This window comes from Blennius ocellaris (assembly GCF_963422515.1).
Source record: "Blennius ocellaris genome assembly, chromosome: 21".
NCBI classification, from domain to species: domain Eukaryota; kingdom Metazoa; phylum Chordata; class Actinopteri; order Blenniiformes; family Blenniidae; genus Blennius; species Blennius ocellaris.
Window position 1 is genome coordinate 18,412,635 of NC_137670.1, and position 17,262 is coordinate 18,429,896.

General features: G+C 41.4%; 2 protein-coding genes across 2 annotated transcripts; one reads left to right on the forward strand and one right to left on the reverse strand.

Annotated features, from left to right (window-relative positions):
• Positions 1-6,810: 6,810 nt before the first annotated feature.
• On the reverse strand, positions 6,811-10,983 carry LOC308145996 (glucose-induced degradation protein 4 homolog). The gene is made up of 6 exons (XM_080517618.1): positions 10,630-10,983; positions 10,217-10,276; positions 9,547-9,654; positions 9,360-9,461; positions 9,153-9,283; positions 6,811-6,958 (listed from the first exon to the last, which is right to left on the reverse strand). The coding sequence occupies exons 1-6, from the start codon at positions 10,819-10,821 to the stop codon at positions 6,895-6,897; spliced, it is 657 nt and encodes a 218-aa protein (XP_080373744.1). The 5' UTR covers positions 10,822-10,983; the 3' UTR covers positions 6,811-6,894.
• A 225-nt stretch (positions 10,984-11,208) lies between these two features.
• atpaf2 (ATP synthase mitochondrial F1 complex assembly factor 2) lies at positions 11,209-15,948 on the forward strand. Its single transcript, XM_080516784.1, has 8 exons — positions 11,209-11,527; positions 11,611-11,655; positions 11,894-12,042; positions 13,110-13,207; positions 14,202-14,282; positions 14,361-14,473; positions 14,557-14,672; positions 15,352-15,948. The coding sequence occupies exons 1-8, from the start codon at positions 11,410-11,412 to the stop codon at positions 15,487-15,489; spliced, it is 858 nt and encodes a 285-aa protein (XP_080372910.1). The 5' UTR covers positions 11,209-11,409; the 3' UTR covers positions 15,490-15,948.
• The last annotated feature ends 1,314 nt before the right edge of the window (positions 15,949-17,262 follow it).

Genomic DNA, 17,262 nt, shown 5'->3' on the forward strand with positions numbered 1-17,262 from the left:
TTGTTTCAAGTTCTACTTCGTTTCAACATTTTCGCATCTTAAATGACTTAAATAACCAAGAAATAACACGTGGTCACACGTTATTAAGCAATAATATTTTTTTCACCAATGTCACCAGAGGGGCTCCGTACATAAGAGTCATCAGCTCTCATGATTTTCTACAGGCAGTTGGTTGTTCAATGCTATTGGTTCCTTTGTCTCTGGGGGCGGGGCTTGGCCAAACATGTGTTCATGACAACAATTGGTCTTTCACTGTGGGGGAAAAAAGACGTTAATGAAAGAAAATACAGTTTCTATTTAAAAGTAAAGGTATCACACTGGCTCATCAAAATTGTGTTAAAAAACATTTTTTTAATCAAGAGATAATTCTTATGTCTCTGCACTCAATGGTTAATTTTTCATGTTTCTATTTGGAAAAATGAGTTACCGCCCCGGCTTTACCTCCACAACACTGCACAATAGTGTCGATGCCTTCAGTGAGAATCCACAATGTAAATAGTCATGAATATAAGACACAAACAATGAGAAGGTCTGTCCAGACCTTTGACAGATAATCTATGTGGGCCACAGGATTGGCTCACAGCCAGGTTCAAATATGGAGGTCAGCTGTCTGTGGCATTCCCTGCATACACAGGTAATCTTCCTCCATCTGAAAGCACACAGTACTTTTAATAGGTGACTGCGACCAGCCCACACGTGTTTTGGTGATTGAGAACTGGGTGTATCGCGTGCCATCAGCCACTGTTTGCACGAGTGGGATAGAACCTGCTGATAAGGTGAATCAATGATCGTCACAACAAAACTCTTCAACCCTTCAAGCACGTGAAACATGTGGTCAACCTCTATGTTCTAGTTGATTCTGTTTTAAGGAAATTAAGTAAACTACTAGAGTAGACATATAGATAGGTGGATAGATGGATGGATGGGTGGATGAATAGATAGATAGATAGATAGATAGATAGATAGATAGATAGATAGATAGATAGATAGATAGATAGATAGATAGATAGATAGATAGATAGATAGATAGATAGATAGATAGATAGATAGATAGATAGATAGATAGATAGACAGACAGTAGGGTTGCAAAATTCTGGGAATTTTCAGAGTTGGAAACTTTCCATGGGAATTAACAGGACAGCTGTGGCTCCAACACAGTTGACCTCCACCTGTGTGACTGTTGTGAATGAATAAATGTTTCTGTACGCACTTTCAGTCTCCTCGAAAAAAGCTTTTAGCTCGCAGCTTGCTTTACTGTAGGAGGAATCCTTATTAATGGTGAGTTTTTAAAATATAGATTTAAGTTACTTTACAGGCCAATTGCCTCCTCCGATCCCCTGAAATTAATCACGACGGATCTATTTGTAGGTAATAAGAATTGTGAGTTAAAATGTAGTGTGTTGTGTTAAACTATGTGATCATCTGTCCTGCAGGCCTCAACACAGCAACCTGTGCTTCATTGTAGACTCATTGAGTGACTTTTCAAACTTCTTATTGAAAGTACGTTTGTTCTAAAGTCATTTTATTCAGGTGGCAACGTGCATCGTCAGCTCAGTGACAAATCAGTTCATTTATACATACTTATTTAATTTGGAATATTTTCTAAAATCCTCAGCTAAACTTCCCATGGAAAGTCTCTGGAAATGTTCTGCGCCTTTGCAATCCTAATAGATAGACATATTTTATTCATCCCTGTGGGAAAATTTACAACAAATTTGATTGACAGCATTTTGTTTTCCAGCTGATAAAATTGTGACAGCCTTCTACACAAAGACAGGAGCCTTTGTCTTTCATTGTGACGGTAGAATGCAAACCAGATTTACTACCAAGGGCGTCAGCTCAAGCTCATGTTTATGTTCTTCCGTCAGTTGCCACGGTCAGCAGATCTGCATGTGCCTGCTTTGCACTAGTCTGACCCTTATAGTAATAAAAGAAAATCAAAGAGTGGAGAAATAAGATGCCCTGGCCTTTTCATCCGGGAAACCGCCTGCTCTGCTGCCCCCTTCGGGACAGTCCGCATGTCTGCAACACAGAGGATCAAAAGTTAAAATTCACCTGCTGAGGTGAATTTTGTGTCTCTTGGATTTGGTTTTGGATTCATTCCAGAGTTACCCCAATTAATGATTACCGTAAATGAGCAACAGGTTTACCAGATGTTCCCGAACGGTGCGGTTTGCCAGGTTACATAATCATACTGTTCACACAGGGCGTATTCCAACAAACACATCACTTCATTTCATGTCTGCAACTCCACAATGGAATTCTGTCTTCGTTTTGTTTTCCTGCTTGTCCTCCAGCCACGTAGCCTTTACTGTCAACTAGTTTCCCGTTGCCAGGTAGTTTTCTGCAGAGCAGTCAAATCAGAAAGTTCATTTCCTCAGAGATTCTCTCTGGTAACTTGTAATCTCTACTCCATTACATTTCGACTCTTGACATCCGAGTATGCCAGGCAGGGAAATAATGCGGTTTGCTAAAGAAAAAAATTACTTTATTACAGTTTACTCATTTTTTTTTTTTAAAGTACAGTTTTCATCTATGACTATGCAATTTACTGCATTGCCAAAGTAATCAGTTACTCTGGGAAGTAACTTGTACTACTTTTGATTGTCTGCAGTGAACTGGTAATTGAGTGTGTGTGTGCTTCATAACTCATTGACCTAATTAATGTATTACTTTTCACCCACTTGTATGAGGAAACTACTCTGGAATAGGTACATCTCAAGAAATTAGAATATCATGAAAACCCATATATGATAGAGGCTCATGACAGTGAAATACTTCAAACCTTTATTTCTTGAAATGTTGATGATTATGACTTACAGATAGTGAAAACACTGAATTCAGTGTCTCAGAAAATTAGAATATTGTGGAAAAGTTGAGTTGTGGACAGTCATGGTGTCACACCCTGATCAGTTAATGAACTGAAAACACTTGAAATGGTCTCAGTCTGGGTCAGTAGGCTACACAATCATGGGGAAGACTGCTGACTGGACACATGTCCAGAAGACAGTCACTGACACCGTCCACAAGGAGGGGAAGCAACAAAAGGTCCTCGCTAAAGAAGCTGCTTGTTCACAGAGTGAACGGATCCAAACATGTTCATAGAAAGTTGAGTGTAAGGAAACAGTGTGGCAGGAAAAGGGACGACTGCAGCCTTGAGAGGTCTGTCAAGCAAAATGCATTGAGGAATGAGCAGGAGCTTCACAAGGAGCGGACTGAGGCTGCAGTCAGCGCATCAAGAGTCTCTACTCACTGACCTGTCCTAGACATGGGGGACAAATGTGGCATTCCTGGTGTCAAGACAGTCCTGAACCAGAGACCACTTCAGAAGAGTCTCACCTGGGCTGTGGACAAAAACAACTGGACTGCTGCTCAGTGCTCCAAAGTCCTTTTTTCACATGAGAAAGAAAATTACTTAATTACAGATTGCTAAGTAAAAAAAAAAAGTACGGGTTATGATTTCATCTATGACTATGCAATTTACTGTATTGCTAAAGTAATCAGATACTCTGAAAAGTAACTTGCTCTACTTTTGATTGTCTGCAGTGACACGGTAATTGAGTGTGTGTGTGCTTCATAACTCATTGACCTAATTAATGTATTACTTTTCACCCACTTGTATGAGGAAACTACTCTGCAACAGGCTTACAGGTAGTGAAAGCCCACACACTTTTTTTTTTTTACTTAGTAATCTGTAATTAAGTAATTTTCTTTCTCATGTGAAAAAAGGACTTTGGAGCACTGAGCAGCAGTCCAGTTGTTTTTGTCCACAGCCCAGGTGAGACTCTTCTGAAGTGGTCTCTGGTTCAGGACTGTCTTGACACCAGGAATGCCACATTTGTCCCCCATGTCTAGGACAGGTCAGTGAGTAGAGACTCTTGATGCGCTGACTGCAGCCTCAGTCCGCTCCTTGTGAAGCTCCTGCTCATTCTTCAATGCATTTTGCTTGACAGACCTCTCAAGGCTGCAGTCGTCCCTTTTCCTGCCACACTGTTTCCTTACACTCAACTTTCTATGAACATGTTTGGATCCGTTCACTCTGTGAACAAGCAGCTTCTTTAGCGAGGACCTTTTGTTGCTTCCCCTCCTTGTGGACGGTGTCAGTGACTGTCTTCTGGACATGTGTCCAGTCAGCAGTCTTCCCCATGATTGTGTAGCCTACTGACCCAGACTGAGACCATTTCAAGTGTTTTCAGTTCATTAACTGATCAGGGTGTGACACCATGACTGTCCACAACTCAACTTTTCCACAATATTCTAATTTTCTGAGACACTGAATTCGGGGTTTTCACTATCTGTAAGTCATTAACATTTCAAGAAATAAAGGTTTGAAGTATTTCACTGTCATGAGCCTCTATCATATATGGGTTTGACTTTCTGAAATGAGTGACAAAAAATATCGAACACTTTCATGATATTCTAATTTTTAGAGATGTACCCGTTGATGTTCTGAGCATTAGTGTGCCATCATTTGATTTATGACTGCGATTTCATTCAGATTAATGTCCAGAACAGAAGCTCCTGCCTCTTCTTTGTACTTTGCGTCACCATATTCATCGTTTTAGTTCAGGGGCAAAAGACAAGTAAGATGATAACCTGTCCAGGTAAAGTTTAAAGTTGCTCTTTGTTGTGGCGCAGAGCCTATGTGATGAAAATGTCTATATTTTTGCAACACTTGACAGTCACTCCTGAAAATGACACTAATCTCAATATAAAGATCATTTTCTTAATCAAACTTTCTGGTGCAAATGTCCCAAAACAAAAAGAAAAAAACAAACTGTTGCATGATTTGAAAATCCACAGCGTGGCTTTGAGCAGCGAGCGTTCACGCCGAGGTCTCTGCTCGGGTCACACCTCATGTCGATGTGTTTCAGGTGATCAGATCACAGGCGGCGAGTCCTGAATGTGAACAGGCACCAAAGTGTTTCCACTCAAACCACTTCCTGAGGCGGTCAGAGAAACGGAATCAGCGGGAATCATCAACTGGACAGTGGCATCCAGTAGAAGTAGTGACACCGTCTTCAGTGGTTGGACTGAAACGCAGTGGCCCAGGCTGGTTTCACACCCAACTCATTCAGGAATAGAACTCCAACCTCCCAGCATGCAAGGTGAGAATTCTTCCACTGGAGTAGATATAGAACAGCTACACGTACTATTTGCCACAGGCTGAGTGGCATGTTGTGTCCAGCATTTTGAAGAAATTTGTTAAAAATAAATAAAAACGTGTATTCCTAGAAATCTTTACAAGTTGCTTGGATTGCAGCCTCTTGGGCCTTACGTGTGAAAACAATCCTGCAGCGTCTTTGCATTTGCTGCTTTAAGATTAAAAAGCATAACATTTTGAATACGAGGGAAAAACTAAATGATTTTTTATTTGCTCAGTATTGCACTTGCAACTTCCTTAAAACGTACCATTGCAGAGGCATGCAGTGGATACTTTCCCCCAGCAGAGGGCAGTGAAGATGCTTATTGATGCAGCCTCTTTAGAACACAAATAGAAAATAGGAAGAAAGACACACTCAATGTTGCTTCTTTTTTTTCCTCTTCTTTTAAATCCATATTCAACTCTGTTCATACACACACACACACACCACGCACGCACACACGCACACACACCATCAATCAATTCTCAGACAAACACACTTCCAATCCGTTACAATATGACTCTAGCTTTAAAAAGATGGCACCGTCACATGGAAGAGGGGAACGTGATCGGGGAGGGAAGTGTTATCGTAGATAATTTCAACAAAAATACTTTCTTTCAATGACGATAGATCTTTGTAATATACTATTAGGATAGAATAAAATTCTGAAGACGCCGGGGTCTCGTTTGGAGAGTGCTCTCTGGAAAGTGTTGCATAGTCGAGGAGACGTGATCGTTACTTTAAAATGACACGCGAGGAGGAAGAAAGGCTCTTTGTTTGATGCTGTGCAGGAATTAAAAAAAAAAAAAACACTTGGGTTTCCAATACTGGTCGTGGCGATTGTTTTGGCTCTGTGCCGTCCACGGAACAAAACCATTCAAATTCAGTCAAAAAACAAAACATCTGTCATTTTGAAGCTTGTGTACTGGGAAGTGAGTGTATGTTGATAACTGCAATCATTTTTTAGTAACATAACCATACTTGTGCAAATGTAACTCAATGCAAAGATCCACAGCAATCCTATGTGTAGTAACCTCTCCGCCCAGAGCTCCAGACGGCAGAGGGAAGCTTCTTCACTGTCACTTTTGATTGTAGCCTTTTGAAAAGTGCCGCTCAATGTCCGCCACTTTAAAGAAAAATAATAAAATATACTCTTGGCAGGCAAACGAAGAACCAGCTCAGCCTAAAAATACTGTCTCTCTGCGTCGGGGCTTTAAAGCTCCGATTCTAAAATGTGAGCGCGTGCCGCCGCGACACAGACGCCTCTCCATCAAGACTTCCTGTCCTCCCCCTGTCTCTCAGAGGCGACTCCCCGGGAGGAATCCTTGTCCACGGTGGTCTCGTGTGTTCACGTCGCTCGCAGCCAGACGAAAGCTGAAGCAGGACGGCGGGGAAAACCCTGCAGGCACGCCCGGCTGGGCCTCAGCAGGTTCTTGAAGAATTGTGCCAAGCGTATAAAAAGCCAGACGTCAAAAAAACCGAGGATGAGAGAGGAGGTGCGCGTCGGGACGCCCGTCCTTTTTCAATACACATACATTCATTTGTCCTGTTTGTCCATCCACGCAGTTAGAAAGTGTCAAAGTTTGTGTTCCACCAAGAAGAACAAACCCCCCCCCCCCCCCCAGATTCTCATTCGTCCCACGTCGTTCCCCGGTTCCTCGCCCGGTTCCTCCTCGGCAGCATCTGCAGACCTCTGCTTTGCCTCAAGTCTCAGTCCAACAAAAGAAAGATCCACGATGCCGGGCCGGGGTCACCGGAACTCGTAGATGGCGGCGCTGTGCTCGGGGACGTGGGTGAGGTTTAGCGACTGGTACCTGCAGGGCACAACAGCTGAGAGTTACAAGACGGTCAAAGCTTTGGTCGGTTTCCAGTGTTTGTGTCGGTGCAGCTCAGCGCCGAAGTTTCCTCCTGCTTACAGCAACACGCCACAACCGCCGATAAAGACGTGACTGAGCGGCTCCCGTTCAACACGTCACACATTTACACATCAGGCTCAATGGAAACCCTCGACGTCCACGTGATGCTTTTCTCTGTATGGTGCAACACCAACACGTGATAAAAAGAGCTCACAGTGGACTTTATTTTGGAACTTTGTATAATAGAGAACACCTTAAATTAGAATCACATTCACCAATTATGAGATTTGCTTTGATTTCACTGGTAAAAGCTCAAAAAATGATTTGAATAGAATAATTGTACATAGCAAACATCCTCTATTGTTAACTGCCTCGTCTGCAGCAGAGTATTTTGTGGTGGTGATCAGTGATTAGGGCACTCTGTGCAAACTGGTAGGTTGTTTTTTGGGGTTTTTTTTGCGATATTGCACAACTTTTTGATCGTTAAACTTGCATAATGTGACGATCACAGACGAGAATTAAAAAAAATCAGAATAATCAGGTTAATCTCAACAGATGCTTCACAATCCATAACTAAATGTTCAAGGTATTTATTTCAACTTCATTATAGCTATATCATTAAGGTGAAAATATCAAATGATCCACATTTTCCTTTATTTAGTAGTGTTTACTTTATCAGAACATCAGATTGTTTACGCGACAATGTTTTTTTTTCAAGTGAAAACATCAGCAGTGAAAAGCTGGACCGTTCACTTTTGACGTACAACAGTATGTTTTGATATTCTTATGTCCATTCTCTTTTATACATCGACACTGGTATCATTATTATTTGTGACTATAAAAGGTTTTTCTGTGGAACGACATCTAAATCTTCTTCCAAAAGCTTGACATGAGGAAACAGAAAACTGAAATGAAAACAGGATTAAAAGATAAAACAGGGTTTTTGTACAAACAGGAGCTCAGTGAAAATACCAAGGAACATGAAAAGAATTTAAAAACTTCAATGTGGAGTACAATCAGGTGTCAGTTGGCTCCTATATAAACTGTGGCTGCAGGAATCGCATGCATCAAACGAAGGTGGATTATTCCACTTCCTTCTTATAAAGTTACTCATTTTAACCTTGAGCTGCTTAAAGAGGAACATTCATCTGACAATTACCATATTTTCCAGACAATAAGCTCAATACTTTTTTTCCAACACTTTGAACCATTGCTTATAACACAATGCAGCTAATGTATGTATTGTTACGGGTTAACGGGCTTCATGCCGCCAGATTCTACTTCCGCCTGTACATACTTGCTGTTTTTAGCGTCTCCAAAACTAGCCTTAAAAGTGACATTTCTGCTCTTGGTGAGCTCGTCTTCCCGCTGTCTCAAGCTCCAGCAGCTGACTGCCGCCAATGTTGCGTTCAGGTGCGTACTAGACTCCGTGGCATGAGGAATCTTCCTTCTCAGAATCGCAATCAGCAAATAACTGATAAAATACTTTAGCAACAGAGATGAAACGATTATGTGTCTGTGTCTCTCTTTGTCTGTGTCTCTCTGTCTGTCTGCGGCTGTGAATGTTGCGTTCAGGTGCATCGGAAAGCCGGCGTGTTGCATCTGTGGCTGTGAAATCTTTCTCCTCAGATTCACAGTCGGCAAATAACCGATAAAATACTTTATCAACAGAGATAAATCGCTTGATGATTATGTATCCGTCTCTCCGTGTCTGTCTGCAGGCGTACGGTGCACAACACACTGCAGTGTGCAGGAACTTCCAGCACGATGAAAGACAGATTTGTGAGAATTGATGAAAATAGGATCAATCCCTGCATTCCTGTAGTGAAATGCCTGCCCTGTTACAACGTGGACATCTGCGGCTTATAGTCAAGTGCAGCTTATATGTTGTTTTTTGGTTAGATTTTGCAGGTGTGGCTTATTTTCAGTTGCGCTCTATAGTGCGGAAAATACGGTATCTCAGAAGCTCCGGCAGAGAAAATACAGAATGAGACTTGAAGCTCAATCACACTGGAAAACAACAACTCTTCCTCTCTGCTCAGACGTTCCAGCTGGTCTGGGATTTGATCCAGCAACTTTTCAGCAACGAGCCTGCCCGCTCTTATTCCTAGATTGACTTAAGCTCATGCGGCAGGCAGTCGTGTGGAGTTACCATTCAGAGCTGCGGTGGTAGTAGTAGCCCTCAATTGTTGCTGTGGATTTCTGGAAGCAGATGTAGTAGAATCCAGCGAAGGAAGCGCCGCTGATGTCTTTGATTGTGTGGTCAGGGACCAGGAACTGCTCCTGGGGGGCAGAGATCACATCAGCAGGGCCTTACGGCAGCAGAGACGACCAACCGTCATCTGGGCAGCATCTTTACCTTCCACCTCATGAAAATATAATCAGAGTTCTTCAGATCTTCGTAGTCAAAGTCATCAGAGTTGAACGTCTTTGCATACTGGAAAAAAGCCTGGAACTTGCCCTGGGATCAAAACGAAACGGGAAGACGTCAGGATAAAGTGGCCGAGCTTCACACTACGGTACAAGTTAAAAGGTCTTCACTTTACCCAGTGTTTACGGTCCACATCCTCATCCGCGTCCCATTTCCGGGTGAGAAATGGCCGTTTCCTGCTGATTATCTCTCCCGCGAAGAATGTTGTCAGGGTCGGATATTCCTACGTAAAGAAAAAGAAAACAACGAGACGTTTTGTTTTCCAAACAAACACATGTGATTCCCAAGAATGACTTGTTTCAAACCTGAGAAAACCAATTACACTTCCTCTGGAGAGGAAATATGTGATTACTTTTGTCACTTTAATCTCATGTACATTGGCGATAAAACTAAAGGCGCCAATAACTCATCATTAGGACGTCAGTTTATTTTAAGCTCCAATTTCAGCGAGTCTTGTTCTGCATGTTTAATGTATGTGAAGGAGATACAGACAAGAAATACTATAGCTATACGTAGAATAGAAACTGATTTGACATATTCATAGAAGCAGGGACGTCTGTAGTTTTCTGAAATGGTGATTAATGATAAGGGAAACATGTATACATCAGAAATTGGAGTGATTGCCATTAAACACTTGTTAAAATCGAATGAAATTGGATTAATCAATTCAGTAAGACAAATGTTTAACATCTTTCAAGCCATAAGAAGGTGTTTCAGTCGAAAAATTTGTTGTTTTTCTCAGTTTCTACATTTATTTTGAACCCATTAAAAACAAATCCCCTCACCTCCGTCAGGCCTTTTATCTTCAGGTATCCACACAGGTAGGAATCCTCCATAGTGACATGCTTTCAAAGGAAAGGTATGGTCAGCATTGGAGTTCACTACATTTCAATGTACTTTCAAATCCTGCATGTTGTCATCCAGAGAAGCCATCAATGTCAATATTAACTTCAGTAAAATGCGAAATTACTTTAATCTTTCCAGTTGAATTTCTGTGACATTAACTCATGGTTTGATACAAGAGGAATAAGAAGCTACTCCGAGCTGAAAAGGGCTGTTTGGTACAGTGGTAGCCTCGGCTCCATCCACTAGCTGGGCGAGCTGCTCCGGGACAGGCCGGGGCTGTCAATCATCCCACCGCCCGTTTGACAGATCACCAAATGCCCCAGACATCTCCACCCGCCGCACTGCCACCCACCTGCAACACCACCTCCACGTCGTACGAGTTCCCTTTGCTCTTTTGGTGGCCTCTGAACTTGGAGCCGCTGTACAAAAGCGAAGTGACAACACCGGGCTGCTGCGTGTTGATAGGCGGCGGCGGAATAAGCGAGGCCGAGGATGAGAAGGCCGCGGCGGGGGACTCGCTGAGGTATCCAGCAGGGACAGGCATGGCTCCCGCTTCGCTGGATGGGCGCCGACCGCAGTCAATGGCCGACTGGCTGGGCACTCTGTCGGTGTCTACGAAACAGTGAAGGAGGGCTGAGGAGGCCCAGCGACATCCAAAGTCCACTTAATACCGCCACAGTTCAGTTTGCCTGGCACCAACAGGCTCCCACCAAAGTGAGGGGACTGTGACGCGGCCGTCAGCATACGCTCCTCTCATTGGTTGACCCACCATAGCCTTGCAACATCCTGAAATTTCATTGGTTTAGAGTGCGGAAGTAATGCTGTAACTCTTTTGTAGTTTCCATCCAGTTGTGACAGTATGAGCGAAGGTATCGAAAAAACTACGTATCCCATAACCGAAGAGTCCGCGGCGCTGTCAAGCACTCAGGAAGGTCATACGCGTGTTTTTGAACACGAGAGAAAAGATGACAACAAATTGTGAAGCAGAAAAATAGAAACGCGGAGAGTTCGGCCTTACGGTGGGAACAAGAATAGAAAAGGCACCACATGCTTCAATTTGTTAAATGAAGAATTATTTCAAACAGTCAGATTTGCTTCATTTGTAGCTTGGAAACACCACCTGGTCTCCACTATGTTCAGGAGTATTGCTAAGATCCAGAGACAGTTTGGGAAACTACTGTCTGTCTGTGAAGTATGCCCAGGAAAGCAGCCTTTAGCAGCTGGTTTTAAATACTCCACAGCCACAGCAGGTAAGGAAGAGTTTCACATTTCGTAAAAATTCTGCCCCCACCAACCATTAATGCACTCAACGTTATTTTCTCTTGTTAACCAGAGAGAAGGAAGTTTTATGAAGACGTTACCATATCCCAAGGTGAAGGTAAGCGTGAACAGTATATTAAAAAGTACATTCTTCATGAATTGTGTCTGATTTAAGTAATTGTGCTCAGATATTTAGGATAATCCGTTAATTTATAATGATCCCCACTGTTGAACCCAGAAATAAGTTCACTCCCTTTCCTGCTTTGATATGAGAATTATACATATTTATTATTGTACCCATGCATAAAACAAACCTTTATATAACAATAATCCAGTGTGTTCAATGGATCTTCTAGGTGGTTTATTTGAGATAAACCTGGACAGAAGGAAACTGAAGACTCCAGGTGGGAAACTGTTCACAGTGCCTAATGAAGCCCTGGCCATCGCCGTGGCAACCGAGTGGGATGCTCAAAGAGAGACCCTGAAGTTCTACACAATGCATCTGGTGCGGACTTTGACCTTTATACTCCTGATGTGCAATACTGAAGTTTTTCTTTTCAGTGATGCACTGAATAGAACCAACACATTGTCCATCAACTTAATGATTCACTCCCATTTGAATAGAAAAATAGCTTATTCAAAAATTATATCCCTGAATTGACACCAAGATCTGCATCCTAGCTGTTTTGAGGGTTACAAACTTTTACTCTGCTTCGTGATCTGTCACCTTCATCGTGTATTTGGTTGTTTTACTTGTATAGTTTCATTGCAGCTGTGCGAAAAGTATTCATACAAGTGGAAGTAGTTCCTGTCAACCAGCAGGGAAAAGATTCTCTAAATCACATGAGATGTTGCTGTGACTACATCGTTAAAATATTAAACTATCATTATAATCTGAAAAAAAACATTTGTTACATTAATATTTTATATTGGATGTATAATAGCCTCTGGATCAATTGACATTCCACTAGTTTGTGGTTACCTTAAATAAAGAATGATACTTATACCTTGCCTCTTATTGGTAATTGTTAATATAGTCTTGCTGTATTTGTACATTGGACTTGATCATTGATTGTTTTTAATCGATCTTGTTATCAATGCACAGTCCAGTGCAGCTATTGACCAATGGCCCTCAACCCACATGGGGCTTCTTTTCTCTTTGTAGTGGCTCCATAAAGCCTTTACATTGTTAACCATTAATAACAATGTTCAATGCTCATTTTAATTTTGTGTCACAACATCAATTAATGAAGTGTTATTTTCTGTTTCTGTACAGTTTGATGTGTTTGGGGGTATCTGATAAATGCCATTCAACTACATGGCTAAAGAAAGGATTTTTGTTTTAGATTCACTGTATTTATAATTCCAACTTTCAGGCTTGTACCTTTTACAGACGACATCTGATTACAATAGTCCAGTCAGGCCGAATGTCCTCCAGCATTAACTGGGACAAGGCTTTTTTTTCCTAAAACAACATATGACCGTTTACAAATTCTACTTTAAATCTTTGTCACGTTTGTTTTATGCAACTTGTAGATATGTCAAATATGAATTGTGAACTTCTCCCGGCAGACCACACTGTGCAACACGGCTCTGGATAATCCCACCGAGCGAAACAAGGACCAGATGATCAGCGCTGCTTTAAAGTTTCTGGAGACCGACACCGTGTGGTATGCTCTATATTCTCATTGTTGATGGCAGTTCATCCAGTGTTGCTTTGACCTCTGCTCTATTTCTTTTGACGCTCATTTAATGGTGTCAAAGGTTACAAGTCTTTGGACTTTTTTGTTCATTAGGGTAGATTTTGTTTTTCCTTCATCTGTCCGTTATTTTGGCTGCATTTCTTAACAGAATCTCTTTACGAACTTACGTAAAAGATGAACAGTACTATAAAACAACATTTTTTCTTCCTCTTTCTACATAAATCTTTAAAAAATCAGTTATTTAACCCCTTAAATGTCAGTTTGATTACTTGATGTTACTTGCTCTTTATGTTGAAAAGAAAAAATACACCGAAATGACCTTTTTTTCCCAAACGTCATGTTGGATGGAAGGGGAATTGTTTAATTTTTTATTTTAATCAGTCTTGATTGTGTTAAATATTTGTCAAAGTATTGACCTTTATTCATCATTAGTTTTGGCGTAGCATTGTTTCTACTACCCTCTTCTGTGATCCAGTACAACACTCCCTCTTTATTAAACTGCTATGAAAACAGTACGGAATAATGATTTTTGCTTTTTTGGGGGGGTTTTGAAAAACTTCAGTTCTGATCACTATCAAATATTATTGTTAGTTTGGATTTTAACCCTTTCAATGGCACACACACACTGACTTCAGTGACACAAGCAAAAAAAAAGCTAAAGAAATGACAAGACTTCATACCCAGTGAGTGGGAAATGGCTGATATTAGTGTTGAAAATAAAAATGAGAAATTGTCATATTTTTCCCAAAAGGAAAACCTCTAAGAGGGCAGTACATTTTAAACAGATGATTGACTGTTTCATTAATAACACATGGATGAAAATAACTAAATGTTTGGTAGTCTTGTCCAGGACTGTGTCAGTGTTTTAAAAGTGGACATTTCTGTTCTTACTGACTGAAGAAGGCGATAAAGTGAAGTGATGGATGATAATGTTGTTAATAACGTTGTGTTTGTTGTGTAGCTACAGAGTGGACGAGCCCCACGGTTTGGTGGAGCTGCAGAGGAACGAGTGGGACCCTGTGCTGCATTGGATTGAGAACCGGTAACAACAACATGTTCTCAGTTAAGATCCTGCATGAAATGATTCGCTTAACCTTTGTTTCTCCACACCTGTCTGCAGATATGATGTCACCATTGGCTCGTCCTCAAGCATTTTGGGTCCGGAGATTCCAGAGGAGACCAGAGACGCGTTCCGCCAACATCTGCATTCTTACAACTTCTGGTCCCTGACGGGTAAAACCCTCCCCAGCCACTGCAGGGATTCAGCCCCCGCAGGAAGTATTGTTTTGACATCACCGTGATTCCTCCTGCTGCAGGACTGGAGTTTGTGATCACACAGCTGAAGTCTGTGGTTCTGTCACTGGGGATGATTGACAGGCATCTGAGTGTGGAGCAGGCGGTGCTGCTCTCCCGGCTGGAGGAGGAGTATCAGGTATGGGACCGTCCTTTTTGGCCAATGGCTCCCGTGATGCAAAGCCAATAAGAAGCCGCGGGTGTTGGTGGCTTTGAAGCTTGTTTTTCAGACGTTTGCAGGTTCAAATCCCGCAGCAGCTCCCCGGGCGCTGAGCTGCAGCAGCTCACTGCCTCCACGTGGAGACGAGGTTAAATGTGAATGGTTTAATTCAAAGAAACGATTTACCCCGAGGAAAGCAATGAAATGTCAGAATAAAGAGTTTCACTGTCATACCTGGTACCTTTAGAGTTGTTCCATACACTTTATTTTATCATTTTTATTGGACAAAAGTGGCTCTGCATCCGGGGTGTAAAATATAAGGCCTATAGCTTAAAAGCTTTCCACAAGAGGCTCCAATCCTTGTTACTGTATTTTGTACCAGAAACTTTATTAAAATTGACTTGATGTTGATATTGTAGTCATTTTTGGTACAATTGTTTTTCTCCAAAATATTGATAATTTAGTATTTTGCGCCACAACACAGAAAAACTTAAAACTATTGAAAATATCCACTTCAGTTCCTCCTTTCTCCGTAAATCATCTGGCAGAACCTGATTTTAGCCTTTCTTAGTCTGAGTTTTGCTTGTTTGAGTCCAACACGCATCCACACCCATTTCCTCTGCAGACAGTTGAGTGATTCTACCCGTCGTCTTCTCAGATTCGAAGCTGGGGAAACGTGGAGTGGGCGCACGACTACGACCTGTTCGAGCTGCGGGCTCGGACCGCCGCCGGGGCTCTTTTCGTTCACCTCTCATCCGAGAGTTCAACTGTCAAGAGGAAACTGATGCAGGACTGAGGAACGCGGGAGCCGCCCTGGATCTCACGAGGCGGCAGCCGCCACGGCGTTCTGAACACTTTCGACTCTGTGCAAACGGAAGCTGTCCCGTTTTAGTTTGATTTCCCAGTGATCTGCTAAAGTCATCTCACTCCGGTAAAACCCGTCGGCCGTCTTTCCTGCAGTGTTTACGTGCGCCGGTTGCCAAGTGGAAGTCTCTTCAGAGTTTCCAGTAGGTTCTCAGTCCCCCGTGACATTTTCTGACTCTCACATGCAACTCTAGCAGAATATTGAATGACGTCGTCTGTTTGGTGCTGGAATGCCATTTCAATGCTCCTTTTTTTTTTTACTGTGAGCTATATTTAAGTGATGGAAATCACTGTCCATGCAATACAAACTGTTCTGTGTATAGTGATTATAAAGGCTTTGTGCATGTGAAAAGGTTCACGTTGCATTAAATAAAACCACATCTGGATTGTTTTTCTGGACTTATTTCAGTGCATAACTTTCTCTTTTTTTTTTTGCAGTAGAGGAAACTGCCTGGCTGGTTTAATTAGGATATTAAATAACATTTTAAATGTTATTGAACATCAGCAGCAATGCTATTTGGTTGCAAAGTTTCTCCTGCTGTCGCTGTGATTTCTTCACATTTGTACTTCTTTTTACAATTCTCAGAAAAGAAATTCATTTAGATGTTCAGCGATTGATGATTTACTCCTCAGTTTTTGCTGCGATACATATCCTCTTACTTCTTTAAATCTAGTTTTCAGTGATTTTGTGATGTTCAGGTCATCAGTACTTTGCATAGATGCAAGTGTCTCTAGTCTCAGAGGCAGAAGAGAAAACTCACAATATGATAAAACTCAAATGTCCTAGAGAAGGTATGGTTTATATGGCTGGTCCGATCTGATCGGATTTTAGTTTCATCTGTCCTGAACCACCTTTTGGGCATTTTTTGTTTTTAGGGTGTGTTTTTCTGACTATAGCGTCATTTTACTTGGTATTTTATATGGAAACCTATTCCCATGTGTTGCCCCTCTGTATAGACACACCAAAGCTTTTTAAAATATATGTAAATATACATTTTTATTCTATAGTATTCAGACTATTTTTAACAGTATTCAACCTCAAGTAAAAAAAACAACTTTAAAACAAGGCAAAATAGCTGCAATGGCTGAATTATAAAAATGGCTACAGATAGTAAAATATTTGGGTTTTTTTTTTAAAGCTAAAATTGAAGTTCTGAGATATTATTGCACCCTAAAGTACAGTATTTAAACTTTGCTGAACTCATTTGAATTTATTGTTTTTAAGTTTTAACGTTCCGCATAGATTATATTTGGTAAAAAGTGGCAAAATACATTTTACTAGTCTGAAATGCTGCACATTTCTGTGCTAAAATCTTAAAAACATCACTCCAATTTTTTCATCGACCCGCCTCTTCATCCATGCACATTTATACCTGCTGGCAATTATACAATCCTGGACATGAAATAGGGATTTGGTTGTTGTGAGGCACGCATGCCACCCACTACACCACCATACAGCCCCAGGTTTACAGCCAAAAGCTCTCCTCGCTACACATTCAAGACTCATATCACTTTCATGACTGTAAAACCTTTTGATAACATTGTCAGCAGTAAAGGGAAAAAAGAAAAAGAGATGGGTTGCAGGTCATTCATGGTATTCTTTCTTGCACTGTAAAGAAAATATCAGCTCTATCATGCTCTTAAATTGTACTTTGTCTAACTTGTTTACAGCAACAATAAAAGTAATTTATTCATTTATTAAAAA

Coding starts and splice junctions, on each gene's coding strand:
- LOC308145996 (XM_080517618.1), bottom strand. CDS start 10,821: ATGCCTGTCCCTGCTGGATACCTCAGCGAGTCCCCCGCCGCGGCCTTC. Junction 9,284..9,359: donor ATATTTTCATGAGGTGGAAG/GTAAAGATGCTG, acceptor TCTGCCCCCCAG/GAGCAGTTCCTGGTCCCTGA. Junction 6,959..9,152: donor TACCACCGCAGCTCTGAATG/GTAACTCCACAC, acceptor TGTGCCCTGCAG/GTACCAGTCGCTAAACCTCA.
- atpaf2 (XM_080516784.1), top strand. CDS start 11,410: ATGTTCAGGAGTATTGCTAAGATCCAGAGACAGTTTGGGAAACTACTG. Junction 14,474..14,556: donor CAACTTCTGGTCCCTGACGG/GTAAAACCCTCC, acceptor CTCCTGCTGCAG/GACTGGAGTTTGTGATCACA. Junction 14,673..15,351: donor GGCTGGAGGAGGAGTATCAG/GTATGGGACCGT, acceptor TCGTCTTCTCAG/ATTCGAAGCTGGGGAAACGT.